The sequence below is a fragment of the Nesoenas mayeri genome (assembly GCF_963082525.1).
Source record: "Nesoenas mayeri genome assembly, chromosome: 15".
Classification (NCBI taxonomy): domain Eukaryota; kingdom Metazoa; phylum Chordata; class Aves; order Columbiformes; family Columbidae; genus Nesoenas; species Nesoenas mayeri.
The window spans coordinates 6,842,906-6,869,251 of NC_137559.1; the positions used below are offsets into that span (position 1 = coordinate 6,842,906).

Sequence of the window (26,346 nt, forward strand, 5' to 3'; positions counted from 1 at the left end):
AGACCATTGCTGTACGTAGTTTTAGTGTAGGTGGGCTTGGTTTCTTTGTATTTCACTCTAGTAATCAGGACTCATATGACATTTCAACTGTTTCAGTTGCTTGAAATCTCATCCAGTAAAAATCTGAGTCTATGGCACAAAGGTTCTGTTTCTAAAGATAGTTATAGAATGTCTCTAGTCTCCTGTTACTGTTCAGTCTTCAGATTGTTTGGATATTTTTAGAGTTGTCAGCTGGTTTAGTACTGTGAAATAAGTTGCTGCCTTAAGCATCTAGTGGATCTGTCCTGTACTGCACTGGGAACCTCCGCTGGTGGTGCAGATGAGTGCAGGTCAGAGCAGGGGTTACTCCAGCGGGGGGCGATGTTTTCTGAAGAGTGTTAGCAATTTAATTATTTGAACTCCATATTGCATGGGATCACTAGTAAAAGTCATTCCCTTGGAAATGTAGAATATCTTTGGCTTTGCTGTCTAGTAACTTTTTGAATTTTTCCTTACAGGACTTGAACAGAATCAAATTGATTCTGTACGGTGCTTTCCTTCCTTGCTCTGCCTACAGGGATTTGTTTTTTCCATCCCCCGTGCCCCCTCCTTCCAGGAATCTGAGTAGAATTTACAGAGTTTTGCAGTAGCTCACAAGCCCTCCCATTATGGAATAGATTCACTACCCCTGTTACCCAGCTGTGCTTTCACAGAATGCTCTTACCCTCTTGAATTAATATTTTACTTAAGATTAAAAGATTATTCTTAGGGTTTTCTCCTGAATTATTCAGAGACATTTCATTTTAGATTATATAATCCTGTGTGACTTCTGTATAACTTGAGATCATAAGGGGACAGTATGAATGCTTTACAAGAGCATGTTTCCATATAGATATATAAAAATATGCTATGCAAAATATTTAATGACTTTTTTTTTTTCTTTTCTACTAGGTGCTATTTCAAGTGGTTTTAGGCTGGAAGAGTCTCCGTTTGTTCCCTACGACTTTCTGAACAGCAGTAATTCACCAGCCAGCCCTCCTGGATCCATTGGGGATGGCTGGTCCCGTGCCAAATCGCCCAATGGCTCTAGCAGTGTCAACTGGCCACCAGGTACAGCCCCGCGCTCGTCACCTGCGCGGGGACAGGGACACAGCACAGAGCACCGAGGCCGCGTTCTTAGCAGACTGAAATCGAGAGCAGTAGTTTCAATGCACAAAGTACATTGCCCTGTTTTGAGATTTTACCCTGGTGAGACGGGACCAGAAAAACTAGAAATGAAGTGAATGAAGTGAAATGAAGACTAAATTGAGTAAATGAAATGCTTAAAAGGTGTTGGAGTTTCAGTTGTTAAGGGATGTATTGTTTAGACAGCTGTCTGCTGCTAATAACCAGCAAACAAAATAAGCTTCTTTTCTGAATGTGTTCCTAGAGTTTCGGCCTGGGGAGCCATGGAAAGGTTATCCAAACATCGACCCCGAGACTGACCCTTACGTCACTCCTGGCAGTGTCATAAACAATCTGTCAATTAATACTGTGCGGGAAGTTGACCACCTCAGGGACAGGAACAGTGGTATGTTGAGATGCTGCAGTTTCTAATTACTGTTGTAGTAATCTTCCTCCAGTCCCAGAGACAGACTGTTTACTTGGAGATGTGTTTGCTGCTTGCTTGTCTCCTTGTTTATCATTTGTATTGTGGATTTCACGACTGAAAAGCTCATCTTTGGCTCCAGCAGCACCACTTGATGCAATGCAACAGATGTTCCAAGAATGCAGGCAGAGCAAGCAAATGCTGATCTGCATTCTGATGTAATTGTGTGCGCAGGGAGGCAGCGTGTTTGAAAGCAGACGAGCAAAACCCTGTGATCAAGGCACTGCAGAAATGCAAGGGGATTTGCTTGCAGCGAGCACAGGGTGCTGCCCGCTGCAGAGCATTTGCTGCCAGTGCCTCTAGATCAGGGATGAGCACAGAGGAGCGAGGAGATCCCTCATCTGACTGTGTTTGGCCTGGACTACAAGTCCTGCCTTTTGATTTTATTGCATTTGTGATGCACTGTGCTGTGACTGACTCTGTCTTTGTTGTAGGGTCATCCTCATCTTTGAACACCACGCTGCCTTCAACTAGTGCCTGGTCATCCATTCGTGCCTCCAACTACAATGTTTCCCTCAGCAGTACAGCACAAAGCACTTCAGGTGATGTCTGCTCACCTTGCTCTGAGCTGGTGTTTCTTCACGTGCTTCGGGGAATACTAAATGTTAATAAAAAGTACTCCTGAGGTCCCCTCGGAGTGGTAACTTCGCTGATTTTCCAAGTAGCTACTTCAATGTCACTCTGATTTGGCGGCTTTTATTTGTAGCAAGGTGGCAGTTCCAGCATAGTGATTATGGTTGTCTTTGTCTTTTAGTAGCCAGAAACAGTGATTCCAAATCAACGTGGTCTCCTGGATCAGTCACTAACACCTCTCTGGCTCATGAGCTGTGGAAGGTCCCTTTGCCACCTAAAAGCATCACTGCTCCGTCCCGCCCACCCCCGGGGCTGACAGGCCAGAAACCACCGTTGTCCACTTGGGATAATTCCCTTCGTTTGGGTGGAGGATGGGGAAATTCTGATGCCAGATACACCCCTGGTAAGGATGTCTCTTGTGTAGGAAGGTTGTGTGTGTTGTTATCAAGCTGGGGAGTCTCCTGTGCATTTGCGAGATCATCTGTCACTGTTGGGCAACATCTGTGCCATTTGTCTTGCCAAAAGAAAAAGCTGATCTCTATATCCTAAGCTGCATTGTGACAGACCTTCCACTATATGAAACGGGGTGAGGGCTGGGTGTTGTGTGCAGCAGTAGCGTGGATGGCACTGGGGCTTTTCTGTCCTTAGTGTGAACCACCTCCAAGTGCTTTCGGAGTCTGACTTGTGCAGCTGAATGCGCTTGCCCATTAAACATTTTTCAGAGTGGCTCATACCATAGTGAATTAGATCCCGGTAGCACAGGAGTCTTCAGACAGGCTTCAGAACTATTCTGAGCTTGCAGCAAGAGTCAAAACAATTATCTTTGTATTTTTGCTTCAATTATGATTATATGACAGCAATGTAGCTACTTATGACTGTATTTAAATGATCACAACGCTTCAGGAAGTAAATAAAATGGGTAGCTATAGACATTAAGTCCTGTACCATCCCAAAGTAGCATTCTAATGGTTTTAAGTCTGGAAAAGATAAGTACTATGTGAGTTTTTCTTATTTGTGAGTGTTTCTGTCAGCTGCCACGCAGCTTCTTGTGCTCCCCCTATGACCCCGCTGCTCAGCATGTCAGGGCACTGATTGCTGTGTTTTCCCTCATTTAGGTTCAAGCTGGGGTGAGAGCAGCTCAGGGAGAATAACAAATTGGCTTGTTCTAAAAAACCTTACACCTCAGGTAAGGCTGGAGCGGGCACGGCGCTGGCAGGTGGCTCGGTCGGAGCTTTGCACCAACTGCTCTCACATTCTGCACTCGTTTCATCCTCAGATCGATGGCTCAACCCTGCGTACTCTGTGCATGCAGCACGGTCCACTAATAACATTCCACCTTAACCTCCCACACGGTAATGCTTTGGTCCGTTACAGTTCAAAAGAAGAGGTAGTGAAGGCACAAAAATCTCTGCACATGTAAGTCCTTTCTCTTTTTTTTTAGTCTAAATTCTAACCAGCTGTGAATGTTTTGTTGGGTTGGAAACACTTTCTGTGTGCAGCGGCACAAGGACTCTCGGTGCCGGCTGAACGTCTGCGGTGCTTGGTGAGCGCAGAGGTGAGGAGGAGGATGGGCTAGTGGTTTCACACGTGCTTTCTTGTCCTCCACAGGTGTGTATTAGGGAACACTACTATTCTTGCTGAGTTTGCCAGTGAAGAGGAGATTAGTCGCTTCTTTGCACAAGGCCAGTCTCTGACTCCGTCTCCTGGCTGGCAATCTCTGGGATCCAGCCAGAACCGACTTGGATCCATTGACGGTTCCCATTCGTTCTCAAACCGTAATGATCTAAATCACTGGAATGGTGCTGGGCTGTCGGGAACTAGCAGTGGAGACCTTCATGGCACTTCACTCTGGGGGAGCCCCAACTATTCCACGAGCCTGTGGGGCGCCCCGAGCAGCAGTGACACCCGGGGAATTAGCAGCCCGTCCCCCATCAACGCTTTCCTTTCTGTTGACCACCTGGGTGGAGGTGGAGAGTCCATGTAACCTTTTACTTTTTTCAACTAATAAACTGTGACCTCAAGATGTAACAAAGCAGCACTAATTTGGACTTTTCACCTACAGCAAGGGGGTCACCTGTGGAAACAGTTACTTTCTGCACATTTTCCACTTTGTTTTAGCCCAAAACATATCAGTTTGAATACTTGAATCATGCAGGCCAATATTATAATGTGAAAAAGTATATATTTACACTTCCAGATAGTGCTATCCATATAAAACTGCTTGGAATGAGCTCATTTGTGTATATTCATCATGTTTATTCTTTGAATTCCATTTTTTTTTTTTTGCATTTTGCTGATAATGTTGGAGTATGAGCTTTTTTAACTTTGCACTGAATGGTGTTCTCTCTGTCTAATCGGCAATATCGGGGAGGCAGCAGTTCACGTGTAAATGTTTACTCAAGGATGTTCTTAACAAACAGTGTGCGCTCTCTACTATGCCTTGATGTTTGCCTACCTTACCGTGGTGTTGTGGCGTTTAAAGATCAAGTTATGATACTGACTTAGGATTATGAATGAAAGTATTGCACCAGTTTTTTCATGTATAAAACTAAAGAATTTAGCTCTACAGTTTAAAAAACTGTGGCCACAGCTGTGACTTGCAACCCAGCCTGCAAGCCAGGGGGGTCCTGCACTTTCAATAGGCTTTCAATTTTGTTTTGGGGGTGCCCGTGTTGGCACCTTCTTGTTTACAGAATATTTTTTTTGTTTTTTGAGAAAAATGTTTACTCTTCCATCATTTTAAAAATTTTTAAAAAGACAAAAAAAAAAAATGGAGAATGAAAAAGATGCTTTCTATCTCTGGGAATAACGAACAGTGTTTGGCCATGTCCTTTTGTTTTCTATTCCTGTATCCTAAATCAAAGAGCATGGCTCTCAGGAAAACCAGTTCCCCAGTAAAAACTCCTTGTAGTTTCTTATAGGAAAAAAACTCAACTTTTAGCACTGATAATACTTATTGCTCTGTAAGACTTTTCTCTGCCAAAAAAGAAACGCTTCAAGCTGGAGTTTGACATACCGCTTTCTGACGCTGTCTTTTTATTAGTGAGTGGTGGTGGTTTGCTAATAATCTGTAGTTATACGATTCTTTTGTAATCCCATCGAGTGGCTCCGTTTCTGCTCTTGTGACTGTGTTAACGTTTAACTGTCGTACCTTAAAGCCGAACTGAGTAACTATGCATTACTGTAACCAAGGTCTTGGGCTTACAGAATTGTTTGTTGTATAAAAGTTTTAAATGTTTAAAAAGTTCTCGCAAATACTTTCTCGCAAAAGTAACGAGTTACATCTTTTTTTGCCACAAAAGGTATTACATGATGCTTGTTTAGTCCATGAATTAAAGACTAGGCAAGGGTAAAAAATTTTAACAGTGCAGAAATCGCCATCATTTCATTGCCTTGATTCTAACCGTTTGTGTCCGAAGATGCAAAAGAAGTCAGTGGCTTTTAACTGTTTACAAATAGAATGTGATTGTAAAATGTACAGTTTGGTTGTGTTTGAATTATGAAGTTTCTCCAGATATTAATAAATCATGATGTTTTTGGCTGCTCAGCATATAACTGTCTATTTTTTGTGACTTTATTTGTAGGCTGTTTTCTATACAACGAAAATATCAAAACATATGATAGCTCTGTATTCCCATAGTTTGATTTTCTTTTAGCGAACTGATTTTTTTATGAACAGATCTGCATTTTATTCTAGCAAAACTCTCCCTCAACGTACCCACTCTGAGATGAGAATCTAAGTGTAGAGAACTGCAGCTTGCTTTTCCTTTTCTATTCGAGCACCTTGGGATCCTCTTGCCCTCATCCTCAGTAAAACTGCAACGCCCCATTTCCAAACGCCCCCACCATTTGTGCCCAGCTCGATGCTCAAGAGGACACTGCAAATAAGGAGAGCATTTTGGAAAATAAACTTTAATGCTTAAAACGTACTGGTGTTTAAATTTATACCTCATTTACATTAATCATGATGAACAATGCAGCAGCGCTTAATTTGTATTTCACTTTTCACAGTGGCTTAGCTTGTTCTGAAATGGCTATAGGGCAGACCATATATGTACATAGTATGATGTGACTTCAAAACTCTTTTAAGACTTTATTTTCCAGTTGCCGATGTAAGTCATTAACTCGTTGGATGCCAGCATTGTGTGTTACCAGACACTTCTCTGTACCTATGTACGCTGAACCCGCTGTCCCGGCCAGGGCTGGCTGTGCAGGCTGCGAACGGGGCCGAGCGTCACGGGGACGCTGCCCCGCGGAACCGACATCACACCTGCCGTGATTGTATTGTCCGAGTGTTTGAAATCCCTTCACTGAGCTTGTTACGTGGAAATAAAATGTGGTTGGTTTTACGAGCTGAACCTGTTGCCTGTGTTTTGGTGCGTGGGGCTCAGGCCGTCCAGCTCCTCTCCAGGCTGCCCAGCTCCATCCCCTCGCAGAACGAGTGGGGCCGTCGGGCTTTGTGCTGCGGAGAGACCGGCGTGGGCTGGTGCCCCGAGGAGCTGCCGCCCCCCCCCCCCTCCCCCGTGTCACCACCCCAGGACACTGAGAAGGGCACAGCCAGGGCCCCCCGCCCAACGCTCCCATGGCCCAAAGGCCCTTCACACCCCCCTGCTCACCGGGGGCTGCCGGGACAGCTGGTGGAGGAGCGGGAAGGGCGTCCATGGGGCGGGCTCCATGGGCCAGCTGGACACCGAGATATCGCTGGCTTTGCCCGAGTCCACCATGGGGTCGTTCACGCTGCCGGAACTCGTGTCCCAGGCGTAATGGAGACTAGGAAGAAAATTAAGGGGGAGGAAGGGGCAGGAGTCAACCTGTTGCCGACAGGGCAGCCCGGGACCCTCAGCAGCGGGACCCTCAGCAGTCGGACTGTGCTCGCAGGTATTTTGCTCCCGTGGGTGATGTGCTCGCTGCACCCTGCCTGTCTGCAAACGCACTGCAGGTCCCTGAGCTCCAGCGCAGCAGCACTGGGCCCATCATGGAGTGACCTTTACTCATGGAACTGGAAACTTTCAGGGCCCTTTTTCCATTTACACCCCTGGAAGCTGATAAGACTTTCTCATACCCATACATACGACCACGCTGTTTCCTGCAGCTCTGAACCCTTCTGCTGTTACATCAGTCCCCAGCACACAAAGCTCCTTGCATAAGGTGAAGGAAAACAAAACCCACACACCACCACAAACCCACTTATTTCTTCTGGGACACCACAGGCTGCGGTGGAGTCGAAGCTCCGCGGTGCCGTTGTTAAGTGCAGGGAGGGCAGCGCTGAGCATTGACTGCAAAGCAGAGGCACCAGGACAGGCTCCTGTGCCCCAAACCCCTCGCTCTCCGCTTCACCTCATCCCCTGAGCAAAATAAAGATGAGCCCTCGCTCTGGGGCTCAGCAAACCCCCCATACCTGGACCGGCAGTCGGGGCGGGCGGACAGTGCCAGATGCTGCTTGGGGCCGTGGGTGACGCCTGAGTCCTCCCGGCAGCTGCAGCTGCTGCCCCAGATGTGCAGGTGCAGCAGCTCCTCCGAGGTGCTGAACGCCGGGTTGTCCAGAGAGGTGGCCGAGGGCGGCCCCGAGCGCGACCAGTACTGGGCTGAGACGTCGTCCAGCCGGCAGAACCGCCGGTAGCTGTGGGGACAGACAGGGGCTGCGGTGGCGCCGGGACACACGGGCACAGGGACACACACCCACAGGCACACAGAGACACGTGCACACCTCCCACCCCAGTGACGGTCCTGCAAGCACACAGCGCAGGTTTCCACCCAAATTTCACGGCCCCAGGGCGCAGCCCCACACCCTGGGTGGGGACAAGGCCTGTGACACCAAACAACATCTGGCCGCAGCCCCACAGCTGTTGTGGTGGCTTCCTTAGGACTGGGGCTGTGCTGGAGCCCCCGGGCTGAGCCCGGCCAGGCAGCCAGCACATGGGGGACATACCACTGGGGGCATCAGGGTCTCTGGGACTGTGTATGTGGGGTTTCCCCAGCACATCTCCACCCCCATGTGTGTGCAGCAGCAAAGCCAGGCCGGCAGCCTCCTGCCCACACGCTGCTCCCCCAGGGTCAGTGTCCCCGGGGCTCCCCACGCCATTGCCAGACACACAGACCCCCACCCTGCCCAGCCAGGGCCACAGCCGTGGCTCCGTGGGACGCTGGTAGCGGCACCTCCCGGGCCCCGCACGTGCTACCCCAGCCCGGCACCTCCCGCCCGCCGCTATCGGCCGCCACAGAGTGTTTTTCTTGGCAGAGCTCAGCGGAGCCCAGCCCTGCCCCAGCGGCAATGCCGGACCTGGAGCTGCTGCCACCGCCCCTCGCACCCGCATCCAGGGCCACCCCAGCCCCCTCACCTGCTGCGCGTCTGGTCCGCCCTGGCCTCCAGCAGCAGCACCTTGAAGCGGCGGATGGCGACGGCGGCGAGGACGGCACCCAGGAGGATGATACTGAGCAGGACCCCGGCGGCGATGCCCAGCAGGCTCTGCTGCGTCACCCGGTAGTCACAGTGCAGCCCCATGAACCAGAAATCGCTGCCGACTGGACACCTGCGCCGAGGGGGGAGTATCAGCCACCAGAGGGGAGGGACAAGGGACAGCAGCCGTCACCCCAGGGCTGGCGCTGGGGCACTCACTGGCAGAGGGGCCCGCGGTCCGGGGGGTGGGTGCAGATGCCGTGGTTCTTGCAGTAGTTGTGGTGGCAGAGGGAGGTGCAGGTGGCGTTCCCGGCCGCCCCGGCCGCACAGGCGAAGCCGGCCTGGCAGGTGAAGAGCTCGGCGCAGGGGTCCAGCGGCCGTTCTGCAGAGACACGGCTCTGGCTGTGCCACCCCTCCCCCCTGCCAAGCGGAGCTGGGGCCAGGATGAGCCCACCCTGCAACCAGGAGGATCTGGCGGCCGTGCAGCCCCATGCACACCCCACACTCACCCAGAGCTGCGTTGTGCAGGATGGGGGCATCACCCACCGACAGCCCCCGCTGGGCAGGATCAGAGCCCAGCGCAGCATTGAGGAGCGCGAACAGCCCCAGCACCGGCACCCGCTCTGCCGCGAACAGCGCGTCGTACTCCAGCACCACGCTGCCCTCCCTGCGGGGAACCCACGGCTCAGACCCCCAGCTCCAGCCCCACACCCCGGCCCCGCCGTGGCCCCACAGCCTGACGCTCCCCGTACCCCCCATGCCAGGAGCATCTCACGCTGTGGGGCCACACAAGCACCGACCTGATCCTTGTCACCTCCAGCCACAGGAACCCGGGCACCGATGTGAAGAGCGGGGAGACCTGTGCAGGGAGGGAGCTGAGCGCAACGAGGGTGGCCCAAACCGCAGCCCCCTGGGCCCCCCCATCCCGCACCCACCGTGTGGTTGAAGCTGCGCAGCAGAGCCCGGCGCTCAGGGGACCCAGGGTCCTGCAGCGCAGGGACAAACCCCATGTCCAGCACCAGCTCGCACGGGACGCGGAGGACAGAGGCTGCGGGGGTGGAAATGGGGATCAGCACAACAGGGCCCTGCTGCCTGCCCTGGGGGCCACCACTCACCCTCCCCAAGCTGATGGCCCCTCAGAGTTCTTCTCCTTCACTGTGCCCAGGCAGAGGGTCCCAAGCCCCCAGACTCACCTCTCAGGAGGGGCGGCTGATCCTCCACAATGAACACCCGGGGGGCACTGCCTGCCCCAGCGGGGGCTGGCGTCACATGGGGGGTGTCGGTGTCCGGTTGCCCTCTGGGGATGCTGGATGATTGGACCAGGTCTGTGTCCCCAGTAGCTGGGGGGGACCCAGGGCCCCCACGATGGCCCAGGGTCCCAGTGGGTGGCTGGGGGGACTCTGGCGCCATGGTGGGCAGGCGAGCTGTGGGCCCCTGTGTCAGCTCTGCCACATCCCCCTGCAGTACGTCAGCTCCGGGCTCCGGCGTGACTGTCCCCACGTCCCTGCGCAGTGCTGGGCTGGTGGCAGCCATGGTGGCGGTGACAGCAGTGACAGTGATGCCCATAGCAGTGGTCAGCCCCAAGGGAGCCACAGACTGGGACGGAGGCAGCTGCTGGGGGGATCTGGGGGCTGCTGGGGGGGCCAGGCTGCCCAGCTGCTGGCTCAGCAGGGCAGTTGCTGTCCAGGGCTCAGCATCACCCACCCGCACTGGGGTCCCTCCCAGGATTTGGGGGGTCTCAGCAGGTTCCCCCCCTGAGCCGGTGTGGGGCAGCCGGTGCCCCATGGATGGCCCTGCCAGGGGGGTGCCCACTGTGGGGCCGAGCCCTGGGACACCCCAGTCGGTCTTCAGGGTGGGTGATGTGGGTGCTGCAGAGCCACTGGCTGGAACAGGCTGTGGGGAGGAGGAGACATGTGGGGACCCTGGGCTGGCATGGGGCACTGCGGTCTGTGCCACTGCGGTGCTGTCCAGGGCCGCCACGGTGCCGGGGTGCCCTGGCACGGCTGGCGGCCACAAAGTCTGGTCCCCGCGGACATGGGGGTCAGGGGGACCCTCTGTGTTGGGTGGCCCAGACAGCCCCAGGCTGGGGGATGTCACTCCTGGGGTGGAAGCCGTGGCGCTGGGGACAGGCAGGTGTGACTCCTCTCCCGCAGTCGGCAGCAGGGCTGGGCCCATCCCCACAGCTGTCTGGGCTGTGCTGGCCACAGTGTCTCCATGGCCACCAGCCCCCAGGGACGGCACAGAGGGGTGAGGGACAAAGTGGGGACCCTGCCAGGCAACATCTGTCCCATGCCATGGGCGAGAGTCAGAGCCCCGTTCTCCCACTGTCCCTGGCAGCCCCTGCTGCGTCGCCCTCAGTGTCCCCACGGGGCTCAGCAGCCTCTGCAACCCCCCCGCAAAGGGCGATGTCCCGATTGTCCCCTGCACAGTGCTGGCTGTAGCCGGCGTGATGCTCAAGCGGGTCCCTGGGCTGCTGCCCGACAGTGAAACAGTGGCACCCAGACCCTCCCTGGCCCATGGCTCTGGGGACGAGCCGCGTGAGCCGCCCTGTCTCTGCACAAGCCCTGTGGAGGACCCCCACTGCCCCCCGGCAGAGCTGGGCACCGTTGCGGTGGGTGGTGAATGCAAATGCGTCCCCTGTGCAGTCGTGGCACTTCCCGCCATCACATTTCCTACAGGGTCAGTCCTGGCAGTAGATCCGGCAGCAGAGGCTGTGTCTGCCCTCATGGGTGCTGGGGTCCCCACACTGGTCACCCCCAGGCTGGCACTCGGTGGCCGCTTGCTGCCTGCAGCTGCCTGCTCAGTGGTGCCCACGGAGAGCAGCGCCACCGGGCGCTCGGTGGCTGCTCCATCCCGCACCACAGGCCCTGTCCCCTCCTCGCCTGCCCAGGGGCCTCTGGGACTCCCCCAGGGGCTGGGGGGCTCAACAGTCCTGACAGGGGTCCCAGGGAAGGGCAGCAGCTCAGCCTCTGTCTGCATCTGCCTCACGGCCTCCGGCATCGGCGCCCGCGCTGTGCCAGCTCCTCTCTCCGGATCTAGGGGCAGAGGCAGGAGTGGGGGACACTGAGCAGTGTTGACCCATGGACAGGACCCCACAGCTGCCAGCTCGGCACCCTGGACCCCAGCGGCACCAACACGTGGCTGGCATGCGGTGTGAGGGACAAAGGGCTGTGAGCAGGACAGCCCCAGCCCCGGCGGTACCTGTCAAGCAGCGCTTCCTCATCGCGGTCCCCAGGTGGGTGCAGGGGACAGCAGTGTCCAGTGTGGAGCCCGTCCCGCTGCTGAGCCCCAGGCAGAGCTGTGCACAGCATGCCACGATCACTGCGGAGAGAGCAGCGTGTGCTGCTGTCAGGCACAGGGCATCATGCACCGGCATTGGGCAGCAGCATCGAGCACCATGAACCACCCACCCATGGGCAGCGATGCTGAAGGAGACGCTCAGGAACGACCCAAACCCGGCTGGAAAACACCTGCCTTCGTCTCAGCAACCGAAACTGATCCTGCCCCGCATGCTGCCATGTGCTGGAAATGCCGGTTTTGCCCCGACCTAAACCACGGTCCGGCAGAGCCGCCATGTGCTGGTACCGGCACCGCCGGGCCCGGGCTGAGCATCACACCCGCGGCCCGGCCAGGACTCGGGTCCCGCTGCTCCCCGGAGGGAGCGGGCACCTTGGTGGGGTCCCCGGGAGCCCCTCGGCCCCGCTCTCCGCTTGCGCCTCCCGGGGCTCCCGCTGCTCCTCCCGCCGCAGCACCGGCCGCCTCCAAACCCGCGGGGCCGCCCGGGCCGCCGGTTGCGCTCACGGCCCCGCTCCCCCCGGCGCGTGTCCCGGGGACCCCGCGGCTGAGCCCCACTGCGGGTCCCGGAGACACCCGAGCAGCCACCACCCGCCACCCCAGCGCGACTGGGGGAGCCCAGACCCACCCGACCCCGCCGCTGCTACCGACCCCGCCGCCGCGAAACCCCCGAGCCCGCCGGGCTGCGCCGGCGCCGCGCCCGCAGCCCCCCCGAGCCCGGCAAACCCCGCCGGGGGACCCACGGCTGCGGAGACCCGCCCAGCCGTGCCCCCCGCTCCCAGCCCCGGCGCTCACCTGCGGCGGCCAGGAGCCGCGGGAACCAGAGCCGGAGCCGCTCCATGGCGCTGCCGAGGCGGCAGGAAACCCCCGCTGCGGCGGGCGGAGGCGCCGGGAGCCGCAGCCCCCGGCCCAGTCCCGCCCCACCCGCCCCGGCGGCCCCGCCCGGCCCCGCCCACGCCCCGGGGAGCATCGGTCCCGGCGGCTCCGCGCTGCCCAAACGCTGCGGGCGCTGCGGGACCCCCGGGGGAAACGGCCCGGCCGCTGTCCCCCACCGCGGGCCGCACCGCCGTGCCCGGGGACAGCGGGAACACGGTTTATACCCGCCCTCCGCTACCACCGGCTTGTCCCAGAGCAGCCATCGGAGCTGCTGGGGCTCCAGGGCACGGGATTTCCCCAAGGCCACCTCCAGCCGCGCCCGGCTCACGACAGAGGCTCCTCTAGGGCACCTCTGGCTGCATCTGCCTGCAGCTCCTTCAGCAGACCCCCCAGGGCTAGGGCACCGAGCAAGGCCAGCGGCACCAGCACCCTGGACACAAAGGGACAGCTCTGCAGCCACGGTGCTCCTGCCACCGAGCCAGCACCTCGTGTCCACACCCGTGAAAAGAGAAACCACCACAGATGTGGTGGCCAAAACAACTGTTTACTCCCAATTCAACTGTGTCCTGTGTAGAAGCTGTTTGAGCACAGATTTGGGGCGAAGGAGTGATTAAGGAGTTTCCAAAGGCATGAGCCTCGCGCACAACGAAAGCAAAACTCAGGCCCTGGAGGCAGAGGGTCACCCAGTGGCAGAGCTGTCAGCGCTGCGCGATGCCAAGAGCCCAGTGCAGCTCCAGAGGAAGCCCCGAGAGCAGCCACACGGGCACCATGTGCAGTGACAACGGACTCGGGTCTATTTTCCATCCTCCGTCACCCTGATTGCCAGAGGACACATTATCAAGTGACACTTTCTTGGCTCGCAGCCCAGCAGTACCTCTTTGACATATGAAAGTGTTTCTTGGCTCAAGGGAAAACCTGTGTAGTGTCCAGAAATAACTTGTTTCTGTCTCGGGAGAGATTTAAAGCAAGGCTCCTGTGCTGAGATAGTTTGGCTGACAGAAATGCGGATGCGATTTTGCTTTTCAGCAGCAGGAAAGTCATTCCCCCCTTGATTTTCCATCAGGAAGACAGAAGTCTTCCAAACGGAACTTGCTTGTTGTTACCAGCACTGATGAAGAGCAAAGGCAGCAGAGGGGCGGTTTACTGGGAAGAGCAGTAAGAGCAGGGGCGAGCAACCGCACCAGCGGCACAGAGCTTTGTGCCCAGCGGCACAAGCCGCACAGGCGCTGCCAGAGGTTTTGCACATGTGGGGAGGAGGAACGGCAGAACACGCTCAGCGTGACTCTCAGCGCAGCCAGACCCACCAGCAGCTCCCCAGCACTGGGGCACCCGGACCAGCAACAGCTCGGGCTGGGCCAGGGGTTGGAGCGGGGGCAGCTCCTCGTCCCTGCTGCCCCCACACACTGAACACAACGCAGTTGGCCAGCCCACAGAGCGTGAAACAGAAAAGCCATCAATGCAACAATGGTCTTATATATTTATTCCTTTTTTTTTCTTGTTTTTAAAGGACAACAGATTCAGACAGTTTTAAATACAACGTCCAAGTACAACTTTCCGATGAAAGCAGCAACAGTTCAGCATGTGCGTTCACATTCACACCCGCTGCCACCAGCCCAGGCCTCGTGGCAGAGACAACTCCTGTTAAAAAATAAAATCCACATATTCAATATTTCATCAAGCAAGAGCTACCATGTTTCGGCACAAAATAAATGGGTGAGGCAGACAAGACCAGCACTGAAGAACACCGGGGACAGGCACAGAAACGAGCCCACAGCTCTGGAACTACTGGGGTTCCCCTGGCTCAGAGCAGCTGCGGGCACAAACTCCCCCGGGGGGGCAGAAGTGCGCACAGGAACAAACAGGAACAACCAGGAGCTGGAGGATCTGCTGCTGCAGGGCCAGGTCAGGGCTCATTTCCCCTGCAGCCCCGAGCACAGTCGCTCTGATAACCCTTTCCTGCCCATTTCCCGCCTGCCGCTATCCCCAGCTGTGGCTACTGGGGAAGACATGGTGGCGCAGGGCAGCTGGAGCTGTGCAGTCCTACCCTGCACGGCCAAGGAGCGCTAAAAACATTGCCTTCCATGACTGAAGTCAATTTGCCATCGACTGTTAACAGACCTGTGGATAATCTGAGCGCTGCAAGTGCCACGCAGGGCAAGATGGAGGCTGCCGGACCCCACATCCTCCTCCAGCAGGAGATGCTGCAGGAACACGCAGACACGTCCCCCTCCCTGCTCAGAGTGGGCAGCTGCCATCACCCCGGAGCTGCCACACAGCCCAGTGGCGGCGTCACCTCACGCCACACACTCCCCATGCACCCTGTGCACACCACAATCCCCGAGACACTCGCAGGGGCACGTTTCTACTCACCCGTCTTTGAAGAACTGTTTCTATTCATAAACATCCTTCTTATCTGCAATGTAATCTACTATTTCCTGTGGGCACATTAACTTTTCTGCATCTCCATCAGGAATTTCAAACCCTGCAAGAAAGTGCACAGATTTAGCCCCAAACAACGGAAACAAGGCGAAGGGAAGCAATTCCTGCTGGCTCAGACATAGCCTGGCAGGGGACGAGCAGGGGGCAGCTGCTCCGTGTCTGGGAGCCAACAGCCCAATGCTGCGCTGCGTCCCAAGCCACGTTCTGCCTCCCGCAACATCGCCTGTGGAGAAGGGACCAGGCTGAGCCAGCCACAAGTGTTCCTGTGCCTCCTCAAAGCCACCAGCGCCTTCCCAGTGCTGCGCAGCCCTGTGTGTGGCAGGAGGGGACACTCCTGGGGATGTTCCCAGGGACCCTGGGCCAGGCAGAGCCGGGAGCCCCAAGTTCAGGGGCTGCTGTCAAAGGTTTGTACGACCAACAGCTCACAGGGAGCCACAGCCGGGGCTGGAGCATGAGGACTCTTGGCGGCAGAACTGGTCACAAATGCATTCCAGAAAATGTATGATCTTCTTTCTAGTGCTCACGGCCACACGCTGACACTCCACCCACACTGTCCCATAAGTGGATTAAATATCTAGTGTTAGCAGTTGCTCTGGAAGTGAAACATCTGCTCAGGTTTCAGAGGATGACCAAACCTCAGGGACGTTTATGGCCCAATAAGACAAATTAGGCATGTATGCCAGAATTGAAGAGCTTTAAATAAGAGCAGGAAGGAGGCCACAATGATGTAAAGAGAAACTTGAAATATAACTGAACAAGGAGAGAACCCCACTTTTTGTCTAGCAGAATCAAGTACTGAGGATGAAAAAAAATTCCACTGAGGGAAAACCTGGAGTATGTGTGATTTCACAAGGAGGAGCAAAATTGGCTCCAGATGCAGCCTTGGTGTTAAATGCAAGATCTGCTGCATCCGCCATCCCCTCCCCAGCAACAGGACGGGCTGTGCAGGAGTGACACTGGGACAGAGCCCTTGCTGCTCCCAGACAGACCCAGCAAATGGACAGACACCTTCTCCTGCCTCCCACCAGCGACCGGTACGCGTTCTCGCTGACCGAGAACCGCACAATTTTCTCTGAATTACATCAGAGAAAAGTCACCGAGACTATTCACAGAACTAACGCTGGTTTGCTGCAGCTGCGCTTAAGGCTCAGCCAAACCCAGGCAGGGACGGATCCAAGTGCGAACAGCCCCAAGTTACCGAACTCGTCTTCCATGGCCATGATGATTTCCACTTGGTCCAAGCTGTCCAAGCCCAGGTCCTTCATGAAGTGGGACTCAGCTGTGAGCTGCAGGGAGGAGAAAACCACAGGTCAGCTGCCGCAGCCACTGCGGGTGGCTGAACCTGAGGGGAATCCCTGGGCTCAACCGGGCCTCCCACTGCCCCCTCCCCATCAGCGGGGCTGGCACCGCCTGTCCCACCCACACAACCCAGTGCCGCAGCCAGGCGCTGTGGCACCGCAGCACCGGGCACTGTGGCACCGGGCACTGCAGCAGCGGGCGCTGTGGCACCGTGGCCACCGGGCACTGTGGCACCGGGCACTGCGGCACCGGGCAATGTGGGCACCGGGCACTGCGGCCACCGAGCCCCGGCCGCACGGCGCTGCCAGCCATCTCCCCGCCGCCCCCGGCCCGGCCGCACTCGCCTTCTCCGGGTCGATCTTGTCGTAGAGCTTCAGCACGTAGAGGACGCGCTCCTTGATGCTGTCCAAGGTGAGGGGCGGCATGTCGGAGAAGCGTCGGCACGGCGGCCCGCCCGCCCGCAGGACACCGGGCAGCAGCGGCGGGCAGCGCCGGGCCGCCCCGGGCCGGACCTGCGGCTGCGGCGGGGCCGGGGCCCGCGGGTGGCGGGGGCAGAGGCTGCTGAGCGCGGCGGGCCGCGGGGCAGCCGGGGGCGGCCGGGGCAGCAGGCGGCGGACACAGGCCGAGAGGACACGGGCCGCCATGGTGACCTGTTCCCAGCGGGCACCGCGCCGCCAAACACAGCGCGCGCACCGCAGGAGGGGCGGGGCCGACAGCGACCCCTGCCGGCTGGAGGGTGCGCTGAGCAGAACCGGCTCGGGCTGAACCCCCGGGCACAGCCCCCCCGGATCCCCGGGCTGAACCCCCGGACACAGCTCCCCGGGGACCTGTGCTGAACCCCCGGGAAGAACCCCCGGGCACAGCCCCCCCGGGGACCTGCGCTGAACCCCCGGGAAGAACCCCCGGGAACAGAGAACCCGGAGACCTGTGCTGAACCCCCAGGCACAGCTGCCCCGGGGACTCAGGCTGAACCCCCGGGCACAACTCTCCTGGATCCCCGGGCTGAACCTCCGGACAGAACCCCCGGGCACAGAGCACCCAGAGTCCTGAGCTGAACCCCTGGGCACAGCTCCCCCGCAACCCTGGGCACCCCCCAGCACAGCAGCAGGCACAGAGTCATTCCAGGGCAAACCAGAGTCATTCCAGAGCAAACCAGAGTCACTCCAAAGCAAACCGGTTTAATGTTATTGCACACAGCAGGGCATCCAGCAGCGCCTGCACAGACAGTGCCCACCCGAGCGCACACGCAGCCCCGCAGAGCTCGTTGCTGGTGGCCATGACGCACCTGAGCTGAAGCCACAGGCTCCACCGGAGCTGCCAGTGACAGAGCCCTGGCGCCCAGCCCCGTCAGGCTGCTCCTGGCTGAGGCTGCCGGTACCGGTAGAGGCAGACGGTGCCATCCCGCTGCCCGGCCAGCAGGCAGGTGCTGCTGGTGGCCCAGCGGGCCAGTGCCCAGCTCCCCGCGGGGTCCGGGGGCAGCAGCGCCGTGCAGTGTCCCAGCAGCAGGTCCCACACCGCGATGGCGCCCGATGTCAGCACGGCAGCAGCAGAAGCGTCCTTCACATCACCCTCCAGATACCTGAGGGTGCACACACACAGGTCACGGTGCTGCAGCTTGTTTGTCAAAACGCCATCACACCATTTTGTGAAATGAGCTAGTTTTAAGTGTAGAAAATTAATACGAAAGTTTAAGCCAGCTGTAGGAAGCCAGGTTATGTCACATACTGTTTCTTCAGTGCACCCGAGAACAAAGGATGTCAAGACAACCCTTCCGCAGTCTTCGTATGTACTTGAAAAATGTTCATTAAACCAAGATCTAAACCTGCTCACGCCTATGCACGTAGGAAGCACGACCATGGGTGTGAGCGCACTGCACGACTGAGCCTTAAAGAGCTTAGTCTTCAAAATGCAAGACTTCGGAAGGAAAAGGTCATCTGACTGCAAACAGCTGCTGAACATAAATAAACCCACCAAAGTGCTCATTAATGGCACGAAGGCTCAGAGCTCACATTTGCTGACATATCGTCAGGGGATTTTGCCTGATGAGCCCAGTTATAGCACTTCCACAATCACTTTGTGAAGGGAGAAAGACAAAAGCGTCCAGTGTGCAGAAAACTAACACAGAGCTCTGGTGCGTGGAGCCTCTCACGTGGTGACACCGGCAGCAACCAGGTCAGGGCACAGGCTGGCACGGGAAACGGACAGGAAACGGCCACCACCCTCCCCTGTCCCTGCCCGTGACAGGACAAATGGCAGTGACGGCTGCGGCCTCTTGTCATGGGCAAGATGGCAAATGGATCCTTGCCAGCAGTGATTGTCCCCCAGAACCACCGGGAAGGAGTCACAAAGCCAGGACAGAGTCCCCGGCAGTACTTGCCTTCCAGCAAGCCCGGGTGGGAGGGACGAGAACATCAACCCCGTGCTCCGGGCTGTTCTTGGGTTGAATGCGACCACACGGAATGCAGGGTTTCCACAGGACTCGCTCTCTTTGGCATGTGGATGACTTAAAACAACAAACAGAAGGCCCTGGTACACAAAGGAAAAATACATCACTAAAAACAGCAGCGAGAGGGGAAAAAACCCAAAGAATTTTCCACAAATTAATTGCTACATTCTCTCTATAATCAAAGCCCCATGGACAGTGATGCATTATTTTCCCGGTTTATTTTCCTTATCAAATTAGATAAAAAACAAAGCAGCTGCTGACTGATAAGGGCTGATGCAATACAGCACAATGACAGCTCAGTGACCCAATGGACTCATGCACTTCTCTTTCTACCTGAAAAAGCTAAACTTCGTGTAGGATGAAGCGACATTTAAAGTAAAATTTCTGGGCTTCATTTTAATGCCTAGGAGCTTTTAAATTTAACAGGATTTCCATGCAAACCAGCAGAGCTGGAAACAGCGTCTCTCTGAGCAGCCACAGGCCAGCAAAAAATCTGCTGAGACACATATTCTGAGGAAGCCTCCGAAGAGTCTGACTAAAACATCACTACTGGATGAGACGTTCTTGTCCCAAAAGATTTAATGCTCACTAGAAACAATGAAATCCTTGATAAACTACATAAATCAATCTGGAATTGCAGTGCAGGGGAAAGCAAGCATGTCGTTTCATTAATACACTGGAGAAAGCCAAGAGCTCAAGGTAGCTGGCGTGGCTTATTCCTCCTAGTTAACCTGTTCTCCTTTAAAATATCTTCAGTGTATCTAAACAGAGCTGCTATTTCAATCCACTCTAGAAACCCTCATCCTTTAAGCCCCCACCACAGTCAGTGCAGTCCATGCATAAACCACACATCATATTTCACATACGTACAGAGTCAGAATATGCTCGATGGCAGATGGAAGCTGGGTAGGAATAACCAACGTGCATCTTCTTCAGGAGCTGGCCCGTCTTCAAATTCCTGGAGTTGGTGAAAATACAAATTCTGACTGCATTTCCATCCTCTATCGGTTATTTTCTAATCATAGTTACCTCACTACACAAGACAGACGCAGTTTAGGTTCTATATAAACCAAACTAAGAGAAGAGGCCACAGGAAGAGATGCAATGAATATGCTGCAAAAGCAAGTGGAACTACAGCAGCATGGTTGGTTCACTGGTACCCACTGAACACAATCATGGGGCTGGACTGTGGGCCCTTGGACAAGGGTCATTAACAGGCAGATCAGCTGCCAACCAACACCCCTGCGCACCACCCGCCACCAGCCCTGACGGCCACCACGTATGCCGGCAGAAATCCTTGAGTTGTGAAGGAAACACTGACCAAACGACAATGCTGTTCACTGTGGTGGTGCCAACCAAGGCGTCGCCCATTCCTTCTACTTCAGCAAAAGCTAGAACGGTTTCTTCGGGGGGCATCAAAGTCCATCCGCCCTTGCTCCTGAACAACAGACAGCAAGTGAGAACAGGCAGTGGGATCAGTGCGTGCTCTGTACTCAGCATACCTCCAGGGAGAAGAGGAACCCCACACTTTTCTACACCCAGATGTTTCCCCACTTTTCTTCCACCTGCCACACCAAGACCCCCCCAAAACCAGCAGACACACCTTCCCGTTTCTGAAAGCGACGTGATTTCCACTTGCTGCTCATGCACGGTCCTGCTGCTGCTGACCAGCCTCCTGTCCTTTAGCCCAAGAACAGCTTTTATATTTCCAGTTTTTACTAGTGATTGCTTCGATGAGTCATTCTCAGAAGATATTTGCAAGAGCCTAAATTAAGAGAAAAGCACACCTAATGACAGATGGAAGCATAACTCAAACATGCCACAGCGTATAAAAATAAGCATTTGTTTAAAGTCTACCACCTCTAGTGGCAAATAAGAAAGTCCTTCTAGTTGATTTTTAGAAATCCCTTCCATATTTTCCAACTGGTAAAGAAACTGATAAAGTGACACATAAGAAAGAGAGAATTTCAGCCACTACACAAGAGGAGAGTTAAACTGCAGCTATTTGGGGTGCAAAGTGCTAGCCAGAAATAAATACACCACCTTATTTCTCCAATCTCCAAATCTCCCAATGCTATACACACGAGATTACAGGTGTCCGGCAGAGGAACAATCTGTATCACAGGAATCTAGGACAGCAAAATAAGAATTCAGTGTCACCTACAAAGTCTCTTTGACTTCATTCCCATTTTCCAGAGTGTTTCAAGTAAAATGATATGAAGCAGAACTGATTTTCAGATCGAGCTGAAGAAGTACACTTAGATCAACAAACCCTGTTCATATAAGAGAAAAAAAGTGTCTCCGGTGAGCATGAGGGGAAGGAGCACAAGCCAGGGGCTGCAGCCACCATTCAGTACATGAGGTATCAAAATCCAGCAGATAACATGAGCCCACACATGCTACTAGCCTTTTCCGCCAGCAGCGCTAAATGTTCTCCTCTGCTGCCTGATGGAACGAAAAATTTATGCCACCTAGAGAACCAACCTTGGACCCAAGACTGCAAGCTCCTTCTATCTTGGGAATTGACGCACTGGGCCAACAAAGTTGCCCCAAATTCTCCAAATAAGGATTGTGTTCGTACCTCTCCAAGCTGCCAGGTATGGACCTTTCCCCAGCGGTCGGGTGTCAGAGGTCTCCAGAGGGACACGGCGCTCTCTCCCGCGGTCACCACGCACAGCTCCCTGCCGCCCGCCGCCTCCCACCACACGGCGCCCACGTCCACGGCGCAGCAGCTGCACGAGTCCTGCCCAAAACACAGCACCGCTGGTTGGCTGCTGAGAAACATCTATCTGACCTGGAGGTTCAGGCTGAGAGAAACCATTGACATTCAGTGTGATGAGAATTGCAGCATGCTTTACCACAAGACCCGATCCAATGAGACAGCAATCTATTTTGTTCAACTTGCTATTCTGCACTTCTTGTGGCATTTTTGTTAAACTGGGTTTTAAAGAGCTGCTACTGACTCAGTAAATAATTATCCGATGTTATCCCACCTTTAGCTTTGATACAAGCTGCAAGCTCTCTTCTCTCACGCCATCAAGCAGTACTGGAGTCAACTCTTCTGCTACACCTTTTTTCTGCACAAAGAAGAATGAAGATAATTCAACTTTGAAATTACATTCAGCACCTGCAAGAATGAGGCAGAAGTGTGAATGCACTCTGCATGTGGTTCCTGGAGAGCTCAGGTAGCAGCACCTCTTTTTGTACTTGCATGTCTTTGAAAAACAAGAGATAACCAGACACGTTATTTCCTGATTTCACCTGAAAATTGTCTTTTACCACCACACCACATCTTCCAGCCTTCAGACATGAGTCACTCAGTACCCATCCTGCACACGAGTCAGTTAATCTCCTTTACCAAATCCTAGCTGAAGATTTTCCTTAGGGTAGATTAATACGATGTGGGCACCAGAAACTTTTTGTTCATATACACAGTTCAGACAAGCATCCTGCAATGAGCATTGAGACACACATCTCAACAAGTTTCAACAAGTAAGATTTTAAAGAATTCGCTCTTGAGGTCAAAAGACCTGGGGCAACAGATAGAAACCAAACATTTACTGAGCCAGCTAAAAGCATGCAGAGCTAGCAGCAAAGAGGTCTTTCCTCTAAAGTCGGGCGAGACTCTGGAAAGGGGATTTGCCCACAAAACCTCTGGTTTAGTACCCTTGGCCAGCTTGTTACCTGTTCAGGGGACGCTCTGCAGGGTCTCTGCTGTTTGCTCTCTGGCTGCTGATGCTTCTCCATGGCCACAGCCTCATCAGATTTATTATCAGGACCTCTTTCAGCTTCTAAAGGAAACGTTGTAGCTTGTTCCTCCTCTTTTCTAGCAGATCCTGCACCAGGGCCGTGTGAGCACAGGGGAACGGCAGAGCCTTTGCCTTCCCCATCACCCAGGCGCTGGGAGGAACGCGGGCTTGCCTGCGAGGGGGGCACAGAAGGCGAAAGGGGGAAGATCTCACTGTGTCCTGACGGTACCATGGCTGGGGTTGCACCCACCACCGGGAAAGCCGATGAGATCTGAGAGTCAGGCTGGGTGGGAGCAGCAGCTAAGACAGTCCCCACGGGAGTAAACAGCAATTCGTGGGTGGAAAGTTCCTTCTTGGAAGCTGGACTTTCAAAATGAGGTAACTGAGGCAATCCATTTTTAAAAGGCAAAATCAAATCACTTCTGAGACTTTTTTCTTCTGGATTCATTTGTGCATCTTGTGCGTGTACTGAAGCTGCACCATCTCCAGACACACTAGGAACAAAATTCTCCAAGTCATTTACAGGGGAAGATTCTAATTTCTCAAGTTTTAGTAGTCCAAATTCCTCATCCGGTAAGTGAAAGTCACTGATCCCCAGCCTGGGGAGCAGCCACTGCAGACTGCGGAAGGAGAAGAGAGAGCTGCAAGTACCAGGGGCCACAGCAGGGAGTCTGAGAGCAGCAGGACCCTCTGAGCCCACTGAACAGCTCCGTCCTTCTTTTATTTCACCTAGACAAACACAACAAGAGAGAATATTACATCATAAAATAACCAGCAACCTGCCTTTTCAGAATCTCTCATCCCAATTAATGTTGATGTTGATACTGATTAAGTACCTTTTGGGACTCGACTGGCTCCATGTCTCGCAGAGGAACGCAGGGAGCGCCGCAGAGGGACGTTAATCTCTAGCAGCTGCTCAGCCCCGCAGGCTCCTCGCACATCCCCATTCTTGACGTGCTCCACTGGACTTTTATCAGCCCGACACACACCCACGTTGGTTGCTGGCTCTCCTGTATGGCTGGCAAAAGTTTCATTCCCTGGGTTCTGAGAATCACTGTTCTGAAGTGGATTTTGAACCTGTTCTAATGGAGGATTCCAGCATTTGTCAAGCACTTGGCTTCCTGCAGCAGGGTCAGCACCTGCTGGATGCACAGCAGCCGCCACTTCTGTCTCTCCAGATCCATGAGCTGCAGCAGCAAACAACCCTCTCTCAGCTGAAGATGATTTTTCACAGTTTTCCTTTTCGCTCTGGCGCTCACTGGACAGCAGACTGCCTTCCCTTGGTGCTGTGAGATCCAAACTCTCCCTCAGTTCCTGCGACACTTGAGGCACAAGGGGTTTGCAGGTTGACTTCCTTCTTCCCTTTTGTTTTCTCTGCAATCGTCTCTGACCTCGATTTGTACCAGTGACACTGTTTTGAGAAATTGATCCCCGTGAAGTGCTGCTGCCATTGGACACAGGAAGAGATTTCTGAGGACTGCTCGAATTTGCTGGATCATTTTCTGCACTGAGAAAAGGGAATGGCACGATCTCTGACTCCAGATCATTTTCGGCTCTTTCTTGGGAGGGCTGATCTGAATTTGCATCTTTTTGCTTGCATTTACTTCGCTGACTTTTCTTGCTTTTGCCCAGCTGGCTGAGAATTACAGCATCGAGGTCCACTTTCCTCTGGCAGTTAGCCATGCGTCGAGTTGTCCTGACATAGTACTCAACGGGAAAGAGAAGCCCTTCAACCACCGTGCAAGAGTTCAGCGTGCTTTCAGGAGCTGCCACCTCCTCTGGATGAGAAACTTTTGACCGAATTTCAAGCTGATTTTCCGACAGTTGTTCAATATTGCCCAGAACTGTAGGAAAGGGATTTAAGCTCTTAGTGTCACTTTGATTTCCTTCATGGCTTTTGCTGTTGGTAGTTATACTGTTATTTCTGTCAGCAGGCAATACTTCATTTTCTGACATGAAATCCAAGAGCCTACGTAATTCTTCCTGATCTCCACACATACTCTCACTGGGAGTTTGTTGTATTACACTGGAGGAGTCTTTTCCTCCATCGTCACTGGTATCCAGTAAAACGGAGTCGCTGTTCTCCGAACATGGCCATGCAGGCTCCTGGTTACCACACAAGGCCACAGCCCCCAGGCACTCAGGCTGCTGGACATCACTGCTGTCCCTCGGCACACACGGGGACAGCTTGGGTGCTCCTGGAGGGACAAAGTCCTCACGAGTGTCTTGCACAGCTCCTACTGTTGCATCGGAAGGAGCAAAACCATTTTCTGCTCTCTGCACAAGTGCTGGTCTGGATGCTCTTTGAGCACCTTCCTCAGTGTTTGACAGACTGCTTCGCCTGAAGACTGGCGACCGAAGCTCCTCAGTACTGTCAATTTGGTTTTTCACCACCTCATCAGTGTTGTTTAGATGCACATCATGCACCAATTCCCTTTTATCTGATGCCAGAACCTTCGTCCGCCTCCTCAGCTTCATCAAGCTTCTGGAGGCCTGGGGTTTTTTCTCCTCAGGGGCAAGCCTGGCAGTCCCACAGCACAGGTGTTCCTGGCTGCCCCGTGCGCTTCCTGCCTGCAAACCGTCCTGCGGGCTGAGCTCTTTAGTGAAGAATCCAGGAACCTGTTTAAATGTGGCAGAGGTTTTCTTTTCTGTGTCAGGATCAGAGCAGGTTTTGGTCTGTAACTGAGAGGTTCCGTGTTTGTCAGCACTAGGAGATATGCTATCACTAGAACCTGTGGGGAAAAATGTCACACGTGTAAAGTACTCCCAGCAAAGTCCTGTCCAAGAAAAACACCACACAGTATAATCAGATGCCTTCAGAAGGAGCAGGATCAGAGCGCAACGCAGAGCTGGCGAGGAGGAACCCGAGATGTTATTGCAGAGCAAGGATGGGCAGTGCGGGCAAGGGGGGATGTGCGGGGACAGCGGATGGGGACAGCGGGGACAGCGGGGACAGGGGATGGGGACAGCGGGGACAGGGGATGGGGACAGGGGATGGTGACAGCGGGGACAGTGGGGACAGGGGATGGGGACAGCGGGGACAGGGGATGGGGACAGCGGGGACAGGCAGCGCTGGGCTCTGTCCCGGCTCGGCCGGACGGGCCGCGGGGGCTCCGAAGGGCGATGGCGGCCGGGCCGGGACCCCCAGGCGAGGGCAAGGGGGAGCACACGACAGCTGGCGAGGCCTCCGGGCCGCCGGCCGCCTCCTACCTGCGGGGCTCCGTTCCCGCCGGCCGCCTCCCGCCGCCGCGCCCCGGCCGTGGCTCCGGGCCCGCTCCGCTCGCCGCGCCCGCTGCGGACACAACACCGGGCAGGGCTGGGACCGGGGCATCGGCACCGCCCGCCCGGCCCCGACTCGGCCCGGCCCGGCCCGTCCCGCTCACCCGCAGCCGGCTCACGGTCTCGCTGTACTCCCGCCGCAGCAGCGCCAGCTTCTCCCGCAGCTGCAAGACACAACGCACCGGGCTGGCACCGCCGCGCCCGCCGCCCGGGGCCTCGCTCGCTCTCGCTCCCGCCCGACCCCGCACCTTCTCCTTCTCCACGCCGCTGAGCGCCCCGCCGGCCGCCGCCTCCCCCCGCACGGCCGCCGCTCCCTCCATGGCCGCCTCCCGCGGGAAGCGCGTGTCCATGGCAACCGAGCCGCCGT

At 55.2% G+C, this 26,346-nt stretch overlaps 4 protein-coding genes across 4 annotated transcripts in view; 1 reads left to right on the forward strand and 3 right to left on the reverse strand.

Moving 5' to 3' along the window:
- Window positions 1–4,349, forward strand: part of TNRC6A (trinucleotide repeat containing adaptor 6A) — a 42,118-nt gene extending 37,769 nt beyond the window's left edge. The window contains 8 exon segments of the mRNA XM_080353644.1: window positions 931–1,089; window positions 1,409–1,549; window positions 2,062–2,169; window positions 2,385–2,603; window positions 3,316–3,386; window positions 3,477–3,616; window positions 3,809–4,172; window positions 4,174–4,349. Of these exon segments, the coding sequence (XP_080209770.1) occupies window positions 931–1,089; window positions 1,409–1,549; window positions 2,062–2,169; window positions 2,385–2,603; window positions 3,316–3,386; window positions 3,477–3,616; window positions 3,809–4,172; window positions 4,174–4,215 (1,244 nt within the window). The 3' untranslated portion in view covers window positions 4,216–4,349.
- Window positions 4,350–4,488: 139 nt separating this feature from the next.
- On the reverse strand, window positions 4,489–9,185 carry LOC308046031 (uncharacterized protein). The gene is made up of 5 exons (XM_080353645.1): window positions 9,107–9,185; window positions 8,539–8,730; window positions 7,599–7,820; window positions 6,817–6,970; window positions 4,489–6,662 (listed from the first exon to the last, which is right to left on the reverse strand). The coding sequence occupies exons 2-5, from the start codon at window positions 8,700–8,702 to the stop codon at window positions 6,588–6,590; spliced, it is 615 nt and encodes a 204-aa protein (XP_080209771.1). The 5' UTR covers window positions 8,703–8,730; window positions 9,107–9,185; the 3' UTR covers window positions 4,489–6,587.
- Window positions 9,186–14,043: 4,858 nt separating this feature from the next.
- Window positions 14,044–17,159, reverse strand: NDUFAB1 (NADH:ubiquinone oxidoreductase subunit AB1). The gene is made up of 4 exons (XM_080354277.1): window positions 16,850–17,159; window positions 16,405–16,492; window positions 15,138–15,249; window positions 14,044–14,405 (listed from the first exon to the last, which is right to left on the reverse strand). Exons 1-3 carry the CDS (start codon window positions 17,147–17,149, stop codon window positions 15,158–15,160), a joined length of 480 nt encoding a protein of 159 aa, XP_080210403.1. The 5' UTR covers window positions 17,150–17,159; the 3' UTR covers window positions 14,044–14,405; window positions 15,138–15,157.
- Window positions 17,160–17,852: 693 nt separating this feature from the next.
- Window positions 17,853–26,324, reverse strand: PALB2 (partner and localizer of BRCA2; the record flags this gene model as incomplete). The annotated part of the gene is made up of 13 exons (XM_080354301.1): window positions 26,228–26,324; window positions 26,084–26,143; window positions 25,911–25,992; window positions 23,537–25,432; window positions 22,636–23,399; window positions 21,945–22,028; window positions 21,533–21,694; window positions 20,995–21,080; window positions 20,555–20,716; window positions 20,273–20,389; window positions 19,822–19,909; window positions 18,883–19,031; window positions 17,853–18,084 (listed from the first exon to the last, which is right to left on the reverse strand). The coding sequence occupies exons 1-13, from the start codon at window positions 26,297–26,299 to the stop codon at window positions 17,853–17,855; spliced, it is 3,954 nt and encodes a 1,317-aa protein (XP_080210427.1). The 5' UTR covers window positions 26,300–26,324.
- Between the last annotated feature and the right edge of the window lie 22 nt (window positions 26,325–26,346).